This window comes from Eretmochelys imbricata, chromosome 1 (genome assembly GCF_965152235.1).
Source record: "Eretmochelys imbricata isolate rEreImb1 chromosome 1, rEreImb1.hap1, whole genome shotgun sequence".
Lineage (NCBI taxonomy): Eukaryota > Metazoa > Chordata > Testudines > Cheloniidae > Eretmochelys > Eretmochelys imbricata.
The window spans coordinates 43,910,120-43,924,926 of NC_135572.1; the positions used below are offsets into that span (position 1 = coordinate 43,910,120).

At 37.7% G+C, this 14,807-nt stretch overlaps 1 protein-coding gene across 1 annotated transcript in view; it reads left to right on the forward strand.

Annotated features, from left to right (window-relative positions):
• The window catches only part of TNFRSF19 (TNF receptor superfamily member 19), a 105,697-nt gene extending 94,012 nt beyond the window's left edge, over window positions 1-11,685 (forward strand). The window contains exons 5-8 of the mRNA XM_077806120.1: window positions 4,861-5,025; window positions 6,114-6,239; window positions 9,045-9,147; window positions 11,292-11,685. Coding sequence (XP_077662246.1) covers window positions 4,861-5,025; window positions 6,114-6,239; window positions 9,045-9,147; window positions 11,292-11,685 — 788 coding nt within the window. The remainder of the gene's footprint in view (window positions 1-4,860; window positions 5,026-6,113; window positions 6,240-9,044; window positions 9,148-11,291) is intronic.
• Window positions 11,686-14,807: the final 3,122 nt, after the last annotated feature.

Genomic DNA, 14,807 nt, shown 5'->3' on the forward strand with positions numbered 1-14,807 from the left:
GCTGTTTCCTATCTGTACACTGACTCTGTCAACAATTGGAGTCATTTAAAAATATGTATTGTGATAGAAGTGGGCTTGAAAAAGAAGAAATTAAGTTCTAAAGTTTTCTATTTATAAACAAGTATTGCAAGATTTCTCAACAAATGATGAATATGTGTACAGTTGTATTCCCCCCTCCCCTCCATCCCCAAGGGTTCTTGGTACATTTCTTTGAAAAACTGTGTGGGGCACCAACTTGGAAACAAAATGCTTCAAAGTCAGCAGTTGGAGCATATTTGAAAAATGTGGTTTGACATGATGAACTTTTGGATCTAGTCCATGCACGCAAATAGCTGTCCTTTTGCAGATGTTAGGAGACAGTCTTTCCAGTGTTTACCACAGTCTCTTGTCATGTTTAATAACGTTACTCAAAGATCAGGAGAAAGCAGTCAATCTTTTATTTGTGGGAAGGTTCAGAAATATGATCAGGATTATTTCTTTTTTCCAAAGATGTTATCTCTTTATAGTACTTGTAATGTCTTATCAATTTTGTGTTGTTTCTGTTTGGTGGAGAGTAGGGCAAGAGAGCTTGGAGGGGTGTTGTTTATTTTGTTTGTTCTCCTTTAAATGAGCAGACTCATGTTTTAAACATTTGCAAATCGAATTCTTTTCAAACTAAAATTATTAGCACTCACTTGAACCAAATATAGAATGGACAGCTAAAGTGGAAACTTCTATTTATAGCCATGCCAATGTTTCTGTCTTGATCAGCAACACCCTTATTATTCCAGTATGTGGACTAAGACATTTGAATTCATTTTTATTTATAGTCTATTCAGGGTTTTAACCTAAACATTAAGATGTAGCACATCACGCACTGTGCCACTTCGCTCTAACTGAAGCCATAATTAACATTGTTTTAATCAATACAACTCCTACTAGTTAACAATGATTTGACTCAATATGAATCTGACTAATGGAGTACACTGCATAGAATTCTGAAACTTAGTACCCTTGATGCTGACAGTTATTACTGTATCTACTGAAGGCACATAAAATGGCCAAATCCTGAATTCTGGTTTCAAATGGTTAATCTGCTAAAGAAAACTTTGTTTTAGTCATTCTGATTCCTCTAGTTACTGTAATAAGCCATAATTCTAAGTAAATCTTAAAGGAAGTGTTTTTAGTTTTTGTCCAGTGTCTGGTTGCTTAGTATAAATTGGCTGAAAAATTCAACTATTTTGTTTATTGGCAGACCTTTTAGTGATACAGCTGGGATTCACATGTTCAGTGTTACCAAAGATATTGCTGTTTAATTATCTTGGATTAACAAAAAGTTTGTTTGTTTTTAAAACACCATCTCTACCTAAATTGTATTATTCATTAATCCAGGGAAGAATTTTTATTTAGTCTTACTTCTAGAAATCAGTACAGGAGGCACTCTTAATATTCTGGGAAATTCTTGTCCTAGAATATACTGGAACTGAGAGTTTGAAAACTAAATGCAATATTTTTTTTCTGAAATAAAGTGCCTTTTTAAAGTTTATTTTTAATAATGTACAACAACATTGTATCCTTTCCAAAATCTCACTGTAGGATCTTCCCTCCCGTTTCCCGTGGTGGTTGTTTTTTAACAGCATATTGGCACCAGTTCAGCAAAGCACTTAAGTATGTGCTTAACTTTAAGCAAGTGATTAAATCCATCCCTATCCCAGAAAACATTTAAGCATGTATTTAAATCCTATAATTTAAGCACAAGCTTAAAAGTAATCACATGCTTCAGTGCTTCACTTAATCTGGGCCATTAAGTTTGTCGGTCTCAAATAAGAGTGTAAGAATGTAAGAATTGGGTCAGACCAATGGTCCATCTAGCCCAGTATCCTGTCTTCTGACAGTGGCCAATGCCAGATGCTTCAGAGAGAATGAACAGAACAAGGCAATCATCAAGTGATCCATCCCCTGTCATCCAGTCCCAGCATCTGGCAGTCAGAGATTTAGGGACACCTAGAGGAGGGGGTCACATCCCTGACCATTTTGGCTAATAGCCATTGATGGACCTGTTCTCCATGAACTTACTAATTCTTTATGGAATCCAGGTATAGTTTTGGTCTTCACAACATCCCCTGGCAATGAGTTCCACAGATTAACTGTATGTTGTGTGAAGAAGTACTTCCTTTTGTTTTAAACCTGCTGCCTATTAATTTCATTGGGTGACCTCTGGTTCTTGTGTTATGTGAAAGGCTAAATAACACTTCCTTATTCACTTTCTCCACACGGTTCATGATTTTATCATATCCCCACTTAGTCATCTCTTTTCCAAGATGAATAGTCTCTATCTTTTTAATCTCTCCTCATATGGGAGCTGTTCCATACCCTTTATCATTTTTGTTGCCCTTCTCTGTACCTTTTCCATTTCTAATATGTCATTTTTGAGATGGGGCAACCAGAACTGCACACAGTATTCAAGTTGTGGGTGTACTATGGATGTATATAGTGACATTATGATGTTTTCTGTTTTATTATATATCCCTTTTCTAATGGTTCCTAACATTCTATAACCCTCCTCTAAACTATTGAAGGGAAACGCCTTTATCCCATCATCTGAAATCTAAACAATAGGCAGACCATGTGCTATAATAATGAAAATACTGTGATTTCAGTACAAGGAAAAAGTTTCAACATATAAAATCAGTAAGCATGGAAAATTCATGGAGTAGTATTCCTTGAACATCTTCATAGACATGAGTTTTGAGACATGACTTTTAAAAAAACCCTGTTATCCTTTGGCAAGACACAATGGTACAAGAAAGACCCACATTTTGGCTTATACCCTAGCCTGGCATAGGGGTCCCCTAGTATGGACCCTGTTTCTCTGTAGAGTCCAACTGATTACAGCAAGACTCTGCATGAGTACACAGATCCATACTAGCAGCTCTTAATGCAGCCTCAAGGCCTAATAGAATGTTGTAATTATATGAAAACAATTAATTTCCAGACTTTCAATAGCTACTCCTCCACTAAAAGCCTTACCTCTGTTCCAGGAGTCCTGACCTGACCCGCTCCTCACTCTGGCCAAATCCTCTCTCCTTCCCTGACATAGCACCCATTACAAGCCTCCTGAAGCCCCAAGAAAATGGTCACTCCTTAAGGAGTTTTTAAAACTTGCGATTAAGCATTTGCCTAGAGGTCAATGTTTTCTTAGTCAAAAAGCATGTTCTCTGCAGACTTGCAGTTGGTCAGAATGAACATAATGTTTAATAGTAATACTGATTTGTTTTGTGGCCAATAAAATTGTTAATATGACTGATCTAAGAGGGCCTGGGATTCTCTCACTTTTTTTTTTTTTTAAATACTTGGTGTCCAGAAACCCTGCTAATGTGTACATTGGAAATACTATATTCAGGCCATGTCTACGCTACAGGTGCTACAGCGGCACAGCTACGGTACCATAGATATGCCGTGTAGATGCTTCATGATGGAAGGGGTAGATAATTCACCTTCTCAAGCAGTGGTTGCTTGGTTGACAGAATCAATTTCCATCAAACTAGCCATATTTACTCCTGGGGGTTAGATTGGCATAGCTAATGGGCTCAGGGGTGTGAAAAACTCACACCCCTGAGTACCAGAGCTATGTTGACCTAACTTTTAAGTGTAGATCAGGCCTGGGTCTAGAAAAACGTATTTTAAAAGTAATATGCTTTGATAGTTCAAACAATGTAAGGATTCTGTTCTTTCTTATTACCATGTTGCAAACTTAGGATAACAACCTATTACATGTAAGACTTGATTAGTGATTTCATCGTATTCTGGCAGGTCTTGATCTCCCAACTGAAAATTATGACTATGGATCATTTCTCAGGAAATTATAGTCTTTCAGTTTTAACCAAGAATGTTTTCAGGACTAGGCACATTCTACATGTTTTCATAAGTTAATAAAATGTGGTTTATTGGGCTTTTTAAAAACTTGCAGTCAGATAAAACCTCAAAGGGCTGGTTTTTTTCCTCATGAAAGTTTATGGAATTAATGTAGATTTCAGTGTGGGCTGAAATTGATAAGCTGATCTGAAGTGAGCCACTGTAAGAAAGCTTTTTTAAGCAGTTATAAGAAAGCATTTAATGAAAAATGAAAACAATAATTGGCACATCCTCAATATATAAGATACTTCCCATAACTGCAATTGGACCTCTTTGACACTAATCAACTCCTATTCTCTTTGCCGTGTAAAAATAGTCATTTTCCCCAAAACCAAAAAGATGGCTGAAATTGTTAGTACGATGACTGTAAGAATTGTAATCTGTGTATAACAAACCATCACTATGTGAACATAAAGTCCCATATGCAACCAAGTGTAGGCCAAAATGGTGCCTCTAATGGACTTGAACTCCTGTGGACCTCTAACTCACAACAAGATTCTTTAACAGGGGAGCATGAAAAAAATGGCCTAGTGTGTGACTGTGACTCCTGCTTGTGGGTGGTCCCTTTAACTATACAATTAGCTACTTTCTCAAAGCTGGACAAATTTTCCTGTAGCTCAAGTAGCAAAGGCCTGTGTTTTGGTGCTAAAGGTCCTGGTTCAATCCTCCATGACAACCAGGGTGTCTATGTGTATGGAGCCACACAATTCATTATATTCCCATTTAATGGATTGTGCTATTATATAAGTGTCTGCACCTGGCAGTGTAATTGAGGGTAAGTAACACAACTGAGGATAAGCTATATTAATCTTAGTTATACAACTTTGCTGTTGATACATTAGCAGATGGAGAGTCCTTTTTTTTTTCTTTTGTGCTAAGAGCCTGTTCTAGTTATATTTCTTGGATTTTCATTTACCTAAACTGTCCACACAGCATGCCTCACCTATGTGCTTAATTATATTTTAGGTACTACCAAAGTGAATCTTGTGAAGATCCCATCAACTGCTTCCAGTCCACGGGATACTGCTCTAGCAGCTGTTATATGCAGTGCACTGGCCACAGTGCTCTTAGCTCTTCTCATCCTTTGTGTTATTTACTGTAAGAGACAGTTTATGGAGAAGAAGCAAAGCTGTGAGTTTCCAACTATTTTTTTGTTTTGTTTTGTTTTAAGAGGAACAAGTTTGTGCAGTACAAGAGATCCCTTTGCATGGTCAAGCCTTTGGCTATACGGTGTGAATGTAAGCCTGTTTAAAAGAGTAGAAAATGTACAATGAGAGAATTGTTGCTTTAAAATTACAGTACTAATATTACTATATTATTGAAGAAAAAATCCCAAGTTTGTCTCTAAGGATTTATCCATATTTATAGACTTATTCAAGATAAATGAAATGCCTTAATCAGCTATGTTTTTAATTAATAATTTTGTCAACATTTCATCCATATTTTCATATTGCTTAAAATTAACATTAAAATAAGAGCAAAGTTAAAGCATGATATTTTGCCCTCATTTGAGGCATAAAAAAATATTTTTAATTAGATAACAATGACTTTAAATGATCCTTAGATGTATAAAGAGGAAATATCAGGTAGGAGATATTACCTCTGTATATGGTATTGGTGAGGCCATTCACTGAAAAATTGGAGAATGTTCATAGAAGAGCTGCCAGAATTATTTGAGGGCTGATCTTATAATGAGTTTTAAGGAGTTCAATCTGTTAAACTTATTGTAGGGAAATTTAAAAGGTGACTTCACCATCGTCCATAAGTAACTACATGGGGTGAAGATTGCTTATAGTAGAGGGCTCTGTAATCTAGCAAATAAAGACAAAATAAATATCTAGTGTCTGAACCTAAAAATATTCAAACTGAATACTGCATACATTTTTACTAGTGAAGGTAATTAACCACTGGAAGATCTTACTAAGGAAAGTGGTATATTCTGAATCACTTGAAGTCTTTAAATCAAGATCAGATGTCTTTCTAGAAGAGTTTCTAGTTGAACCACAATTTCTTGGGCTCAGTGCAAGAATACAATGGCCTGTGTTATTGAAGAGATAGACCACATGATCGTAAGGTGCCTTTCTAGTCCTAAAATCTATGAAACTACAAATGGGAACGTTTTGTGAACTATAATGTTCAAATACTCCACAAGTATAAAAAATTGTGAACAAAAACAAATAGCGCATACTGATATGTTTTCTATTCAATTTTACTCAAAGGGTCTGTGAGATCACAGGATATTCACTACAATGGTTCTGAACTGTCGTGTTTTGATAGACCCCAGCTTAATGAATATGCTCACAGAACATGTTGTCAGTGTCAACGAGATGCATCACGAACATGTGGTAAGTTAGGTCTCCATAAGGCCTTATGGAAATGAGAAGTCTAAACAGCAGGAACACATGGAATGCTGAGCTTTCATCTAGCAGTTGAGTAGCTTTGGTTGATTTTCTAGTTAAAACATGGTAATTTGACATTATCGGTCTTTCTTAAGGTTAGGATTGATTGTAAGTGTTAAAGTGTAGGCATTATAGGCCTAGAATTTTCCAGTAGCTGTTGAGATAGGCTTTGTTTTATTGTTTTGGGTCAGTTGATCCTTCATGTAAATAATCTGCTCGTTAAGACATGTAAGAGACAAGGTGGGTGAGGTAATATCTTTTATTGGACCAACTTCTGGTGGTAAAAGAAACAAGCTTTTGAGCTTACACAGAACTCTTCTGCATGTGTGTTTAAACATGTTTGTTTCCTGTTGCTCCTAAAAAGTACTCTTACCTCAGGCTTTGAGATTTAAATTGATGTGAGTGATTGGTCAGCCTGAACTTCAGCATTTTCACAGTGAACCTAATCCCAAGGTTACATTAAGAGTATAAGACACCCATGGCTGGTCCATGCCAGCTGACTAGGGCTCACAGGGCTTTGGGCTGCATGCTGAGCTCTGGGACCCTCCCACCTCACCTGAGCCCAAATATCTACATTGCAGTTAAACAGCCCCTTAGCCCGATACCCATGAGCCTGAGTCAGCTGGCATGGGCCAGCTGTGGGATATTAATTATAGTGTAAACCTACCCTAGGAGGCTTGAACATTCAAAGTTATTCAAATGTGGTAAACTAATATCAGTATAGACACAGTTAAAATCACCACATGGTACTGATAGGTTATATCATCTAACACAATACTAAGAGATCTGTTTTTCTATGTGCATTTGTTATTACCATTATAGTGTAAGCAAACACTATAGTTAGGGTTGCATAATAATTTCCTTTCTAATCCCCTGTTTCTAGTGGCTCAGAGTTTTCTAAAACCTTCCATTTTAGACTGAAATTTTACAGACATTGGTCTCTTCCCAAGGATGAATGTGTAAAAGAAAGAAAGAAAGAAAGAAAAAGACCTAACACACAGTTCAAGGATTGCTTCAGAAGGGTAGTAATTTATTGCTGGCCTGTACCAATGTTAAATTGGTGCATAACTGGTTGGAAAATCGTTCCCAGAGAGTAGTTCTCAGTGGTTCACAGTCCAGCTGGAAGGGCATATCAGGTTGGGTCCTGCAGAGATCAGTTCTGTTCAATATCCGGTTTTGTTCAATATCTTCATCAGTGATTTAGACAATGGCGTAAAGAATACACTTTAAAAGTTTGTGAACAATATCAAGCTGGGAGGGGTTGCAAGTGCTTTGGAGGATAGGATTAAAATTCAGAATGGTCTGGACAAACTGGAAAAGTGGTCTGAAGTAAATAGGATGAAATTCAATAAGGACAAATGCAAAATACTCCACTTAGAAAGGAACAATCACTTGCACACATACAAAATGGGAAATGACTGCCTAGGAAGGAGTATTGTGGAAAGGGATCTGGGGTGTCATAATGGATCACAAGCTAAATATGTGTCAACAGTGTAACACAGTTGCAAAAAAAAGCAAACATCGTTCTGGGATGTATTAGCAGGAGTGTTGTAAGCAAGACACAAGAAGTAATTCTTCCGATCTACTCTGCAATGATTAGGCCTCAACTGGAGTATTGTGTCCAGTTCTGGGTGCCACATTTCAGGAAAGACATGGACAAATTAGAGAAAGTCCAGAGAAGAGCAACAAAAAATGATTAAAGGTCTAGAAAACTTGACCTCTGAGGGAAAATTGAAAAAATTGGTTCATTTAGTCTGGAGAAGAAAAGACTTAGAGGGGACACAATAACAATTTTCAAGTACATAAAAGGTTATTACAAGAAGGAAGGCGAAAAATTGTTCTCCTTAACCTCTGAGGCTATGACAAGAAGCAATGGGGCTTAAATTGCAGCAAGGGAGGTTTAGGTTGGACATTAGGAAAAACTTCCTAACTGTCAGGGTGGTTAAGCACTGGAATAAATTGCCTAGGGAGGTTGTAGAATCTCTATCATTGGAGATTTTTAAGAGCAGATTAGACAAACACCTGTCAGATGTGGTCTAGATAATACTTAGTCCTGCTATGAGTGCAGGGGACTGGATTAGATGACCTCTCGAGGTCCCTTCCAGTCCTATGATTCTATGCAATGCAACAGTCTTTAATGATTTTATGCAGTTTCCCAAAGGATGGGCACAAAAGACTAGCTGAGAGTGTGTGGGCAATCCTACAGTTGTTCTCCAGAGACTCACTTTTTTCTTAAATGAAAGTGAAGTCTCTCAGTTATTGTTATTGTTGTGGAGAAAACTCTCAAAATAAAACCTAAAACAATAGCTATGAGGAAAGGACTGCCCATTCCTTTCAAGAGGTGCTAACTCAGATGCCCGTGATGACGGTTGAAATGTCAGCATTTATTAGCTATTTTACTCCTCATTAAAGCGTGTAAGAAAGGAGAGGAAGTATCATAATATGAAGATCTAAAGTAGTGGTAGGTGGTAGGCTCTTACTAACACACCTTGGGACTAAAGGAGGGCACAAATGCTTTCATTTTCCTGTAGGGGAGGTTCATCTTTTAAAAGGTTGGGGAACACTGGTTTTAAAGGAATAATAAAAAGACCCATTTTTTTACAGTGACATCTCACATCTTCATGAATTAATTTATGTAAAATTGGGGAAAAATGATAAGTTTACAGGAATACAGACTTTAAACTTATGGCCCTGTTGTGAATTAATTGAGGACATGTTTTACCTCTATTAAAATAAAGTTTTCTTCTATAGGCCCAGTTCATTTGATTCCATCACTGTGCTGTGACGAGACCTGTAGCATGGAGCACAGCAGTCACAGCTGCACTTTCCACTCTCAGAGTACCCTTTATGAACGGTAACACAGTTTTTTAGAGTGTATCAAGTATTAACTATTTTGCATGTTAGACAAATTAATATTTATACAGGCTACACAAGTTCCAGAGGAACTTAATGAAAAACTTTGAACTGCTGGCAGTCCTGTTTGCCAGATTCATGAAAAATTAATGTTATAGTGAAACAAATTCTGCATTTTCACCCAGAAGAAAAACTATACAAGATCCAAGTCTTAAGTTTGGACACTAGTAAAATAAAACAAAGTAACACATTATCTGGGAGTGTCCTACTGTCTTCCCCAGATGGATTTTCCTTCCCTCTCCCAATCCGGCATTAGCTTTTTGGTGACCCTCTATTCCCTGATGGGCTAGCAAGATGTTGTGTAATCTCATTACGGCCTCTGGTTTGCCTGGAACAGTTACTGCAGTGAAGCAGAATTCTGGAAGCCAGTGGTATGGTTTGTAATCTCCATGAACTCAGTTTATATTTTTTTGGTTCAGAAACTTTAAATTGCTCTCTGAATTGGATGATCTGTTCTAGTATTTTTGAGATTACTATGAGATTTTGTTTAATCATTTATGTACAAATGCCCAATACTGGATTAATGTAATGTTGATGAGTCCCATAGTACTAACTATTCATTTACTCCTAGCCAACTTTGCATCTGGCCAAATATAAATACAGTAGTGGTACAGTTATTTATACATTACAAATCCTATATAGTGAGGAAAAATAGAAAGCTTTTGATGTCATCTAACTGTAGATTTTAACACTGAATATTTTTTTAACCAGAATTGTTTTCTGTATGAGGTTTTAACTGGCCTTTAGCTGTTTAGTTCCTGTGGTCAAATGTGACTAAAAATAGCTGCCCTTGATACAATATGGGTTAGTGGTCTAAGCATCACTTTTAAAACATGTAGGTATTCTGCAGCTACATGTTCAAGTGCCAACAAGGTTGACTCAGCCCCTTTATCCTTCCATTGCTGACAAATTGAGTTCCTTGCAATTTGTGTGGGGTCTTTGGTTAAGACTTTAAAAATAGAAGTTCTGTCTATTCTCTTAGGATATGAAAGATCCCTTGGTGGTTTCCATAAGAGTAGGAGTTTGTCCAATTTCTTTTCCCAGAAAAGTCTCTGCCAGTTTTTCTTTTTGCAGTATAGCTGAAGGAAGGAAAGAAAGTCTCAAAGCCTGGGTCACCTGACTCAGGCTCACAGAGCTCATGCTACAGGGCTAATAAAAGCTGTGTAGACATTCCTGCTTGGGCTGGAGTCTGGGATCTCAGACCTACAGCCTTGCCTGAACAGGAACATCTACACGGCTTTTTTCAGTCTTGTAATGCATGTTCCACAAACTTGAGTCAGTTGACCTGGGTTCTGACAGTATGTCTACACTGTAATTAAAAATCCTCAGTTGGCCTGTGTCAACTGACTTGGGCTCGTGAGGCTTGGGCTAAGGGCTGTTTAATTGCAATGTAGGCATTCAGGCTTGGGCTGGAGCCTGGGCTCTAGGACCCTGTGAGATGGGAGAGTCACAGAGCTCAGGCTGCAGCCTGAGCCCAAATGTCTACATGACAATTAAACAGCCCCTTAGCCTGAGCCCCATGAGCACAAGTCTCATTGCATGCTTTGTTTTGTTTTTCAGTGTAGACGTAGCCATAGATACCGCAGTAATAGTCACCTTCAAAATACCTGACCTAGATTGTGACTAACCTGAAAAAACTGCTTCCAGTTTCTTCTACTTTGTGTAAGATGGAAGTAGTCCCTCTAAAAATAAAAATAACCTATCAGTGCTCTCTGATATTATGTATACTGAATGCAGAAACAGAAATTAGAGCAAAACCTTTCTTACTAGTTACATCAGATACTATTTTGAAGGTTAGTTGTAAGGGATGAAGTCTAAAGAAGAGAGTTACTAAGGAGTACGAATGAGTGTGAGGAACCATCAGCACATCCTCTCTACCTTTCATAGTGTTCCCAATTCCCCTGCTGTCTTCAGATTTGAGGAGCAAGCCAACAGACCTCTGCCAGAGGATCTCTCCTCCAGCAGAACATGGCTACCTCCAGAGTATTGGCTTAACATGATCCTGTTTAATTTTCTTAATGGAACACTTACTAGTGTCATAGTCTTTGGAAAACGTTTTCAAACCTATTTCTTTTCTCTTTGCAGGACTTTAAATTCTGTCGGAGAAATGATTCCTGCATTCCTTGGTTCTCTTTCACACTCTGCCTGTGGAGACCTTTCAGATGCTTGGCCGCTTATGCAAAACCCCGCTTGTTGCGACAGTATCTCCTTCTGTGAATCTTATCCAGAACTGACTGGAGGAGATATCAGTTCCTTCGATCCAGAGACTGAAAACACAGCCAATATAGATTTAGATAATGACCAGGATCTAAGTGATGTACTTATTTCAGCTAAGTCTCATGCTGGAAGCTTTGCAGAATCCGCTGAACTTTCCAAACAGAGCACATGTATGGATGCTTCATTAGTTCGGAACTCATCAGCTGGTGAAAACCTGCCAACGTCAGAGTGTGATAAAACAGTTAATGATCCCACAGACTGATAATGAGGTAAGATGACCAGGATAATTTTATAGCCTGTCCTCCTGACGTAGATCATGGGCAGGATAATGGAGCAGCTGATCCAGAACTCAGTTACCCTCCTTTTTTGTTAATGTAATTAATGCAAATCAACAAGGGTTTATAGAAAATAGATCCTGTCCTGTCAAATATTCTTTTTAATGAGATTACAAGTTTGGTTGATAAAAGTAATAGTGTTGACGTAATAAATTTAGACTTCTGTGAGATGTTTGACTTGGTACCACACAACATTTTGATTTAAAAAACTAGAATGATATAAAAATAATATGACACACATTAAATGGATTAAAAACTGGCTACCTGATAGGTCTCAAAATCTAGGTGAATCGTCATTGAGTGGGTGTGTTGCCAGAGGGGTCCCGCAAGGATCGATTCTTGACCCTACACTAATAAATATCTTTATCAATGACCTGGAAAAAAACATAAAACCATCAGTGACAAATTTGCAGATGACACACAAAGTGGGCGAGCAGTAAATAATGAGGAGGACACAACACTGGTACAGAACAATCTGGATCACTTGCTAAACTGGGTGCAAACAAACAATATGCATTTTAATATGGTTAAATGTAAATGTATATATCTAGAAACAAAGAAAGTAGGCCATACTTACAGGATGGGGGACTCTGTCCTGGGAAACAGTGACTCTGAAAAAGTTTTGGTGTTCATGGTGGATAATCAGCTGAACATGAGCTCCCATTGTGACACTGTGGCTAAAAGAGCTAATGTGATCCTGGGATGCATAAACAGGGGAATCTTCAGTATGAATAGAGAGGTTATTTTACCTCTGTATTTTGCACTGGTGTGACTGCTGCTGGAATACTGTCCAGTTCTGGTGCCAACCCTTCAAGAAGGATGTTGATAAATCGGAGGGGGTTCAGAGAAGAGCCATGAGACTGACTAAAGGATTAGAAAACATCCTTATAGTGGTCAAATGAAGGAACTCAAACTATTTAGCTTAACAAAGAGAAGTTTAAAGGGTGACTTGATTACAGTCTACAAGTCTCTATATAGGGAAAAAATATTTAATAATGGTCTCTTCATTCTGGCAGATAAAGGTATAACACAATCCAATGGCTGGAAATTGAATCTAGACAAACTCAGACTGGTAAATGTACAGTAGATCTATTTTAATGGCCCTAGCACTTTGGTTTATAGAACATTTTTGGACAATGTTGTTCCTAGACATTATTCAATGAGAGTAATTAACCATTGGAACAATTTACCTATAGTCATGGTGGATTCACCATTGCTGACAATTTTAAAATAAAGGTTGGATGTTTTTCTAATAAATACGATGTAAGAATTATTTTCAGGAAGTTCTGTGGCCTGGATTATACAGGAGATCTCATAGACTTTAAGGTCAGAAGGGACTATCATGATCATATAATCTGACCTCCTGCACATTGCAAGCCAAAGTACCTCACCCACTCCACTCCTGTAATAGACCCTTAATCTCTGAGTTACTGAAGTCCTCAAATCATGATTTAAAGACTTCAAGTTACAGATAATCTGCTATTTACACTAGTTTAAACCTGCCATGTGCCCCATGCTACAGAGGGAGGCAAAAAACTCCAGGGTCTCTGCCAATCTGACCTAGGGAAAATTCCTTCCTAACCCCAAATATGGCGATCAGTTGGATCCTGAGCATGTTGGCAAGACCCACTAGCCAGACACCAGGGAAAGAATTCTCTGTAGTAACTCAGAGACCTCCCCATCTAGTGTTCCATCACCAGCCATTAAAAATATTTGTATTCCATTGTAGACAGTCCCATCATACCATCCTTTAATAAATTTATCAAGATCAGTCTTGAAGCCAGTTAGGGTTTTTGCCCCCATTGCTCCCCTTGAAAGGCTGTTCCAGAACTTCACTTCTCTGATAGTTAGAAACCGTCATCTAATTAATAGTCTAAACTTGATGTTCAGTTTATATCTTAATGTTCAGTTTAAATATATATATATATTTGTTCTTGTGTCTACAGTGGTGCTTAACTTAAATAACTCCTCTCCCTCCCTGGTATTAATCTCTCTGATGTATTTATAGAGGTATCATGTCTCCCCTCAGCCTTTTTTGGGTTAGGCTATACAAGCCAAGCTCTTTGAGTCTTATCTCATAAGGTAGATTTTCCATTCTTCTGATCATCCTAGTAGCCCTTCTCTGCACTTGTTCCAGTTTGAATTCATCTTTCTTAAACATGGGAGATCAGAATTGTACACAATATTCTAGATGAGGTCTCACCAGTGCCTTGAATAATGGTACTTACACTTCCTTTTCTCTACTGGAAATACCTCGCCTGATGCATCCTAGGACTGCATTAGCCTTTTTCACGGCCTCATCACATTGGCAGCTCATAGTCATCCTGTGATCAGCCAGTACACCCAGGTCTTTCTCATCCTATGTCACTTCCAACTGATAAGTCCCCAGCTTATAGCAAAAATTCTTGTTGTTATTCCTAAGTGCATGACCTTGCATTTTGCACTATTAAATTTCAGACTAGATGATCACAATACAACCTTCTGGCTCTGGAATCTATGAAGCAACAAGAGATTTCTGTAGCAGTTATATGATATCCATAGATACATTAAATAAATTCATGTTAATTGATGGCTAGATACTCGAAAGGATTAACTATTTTTGTATCAATCAATTCTTACTCTCCTTACTTTTATATGGAATCCTTGGACAGGAGGAAGGGTAAGTAAACAGAATGTGTTCAGATGAGGACAGTTACACTAACAGCTAGTGTAAAATCCTGCCTCCATTGTAGTCAATGATAGTTTTGCCATTGACTTCAGTGGAGCCAGAATTTAACCCTCAGATTCCACTGATAGCACTGAAAATTTCAAGCTCATCCTGATCACATACAATTTTCTCTAATCAAGTATTTGCAACCTAGTGTACGGTTTGTCTAAAATCTTGCAAAGTGAACAGTCATTGATGTCTGTCGTTGACTGCTATAGTCCTGGTATATAAGTAGTTTGCATTATCTTTATTTGGTATATGCAAAATAACACTGAAACTGGATGACACTCTTACTATATGTATATATAAATATTGTGAAAAATTGTATGAGATCACTATAAT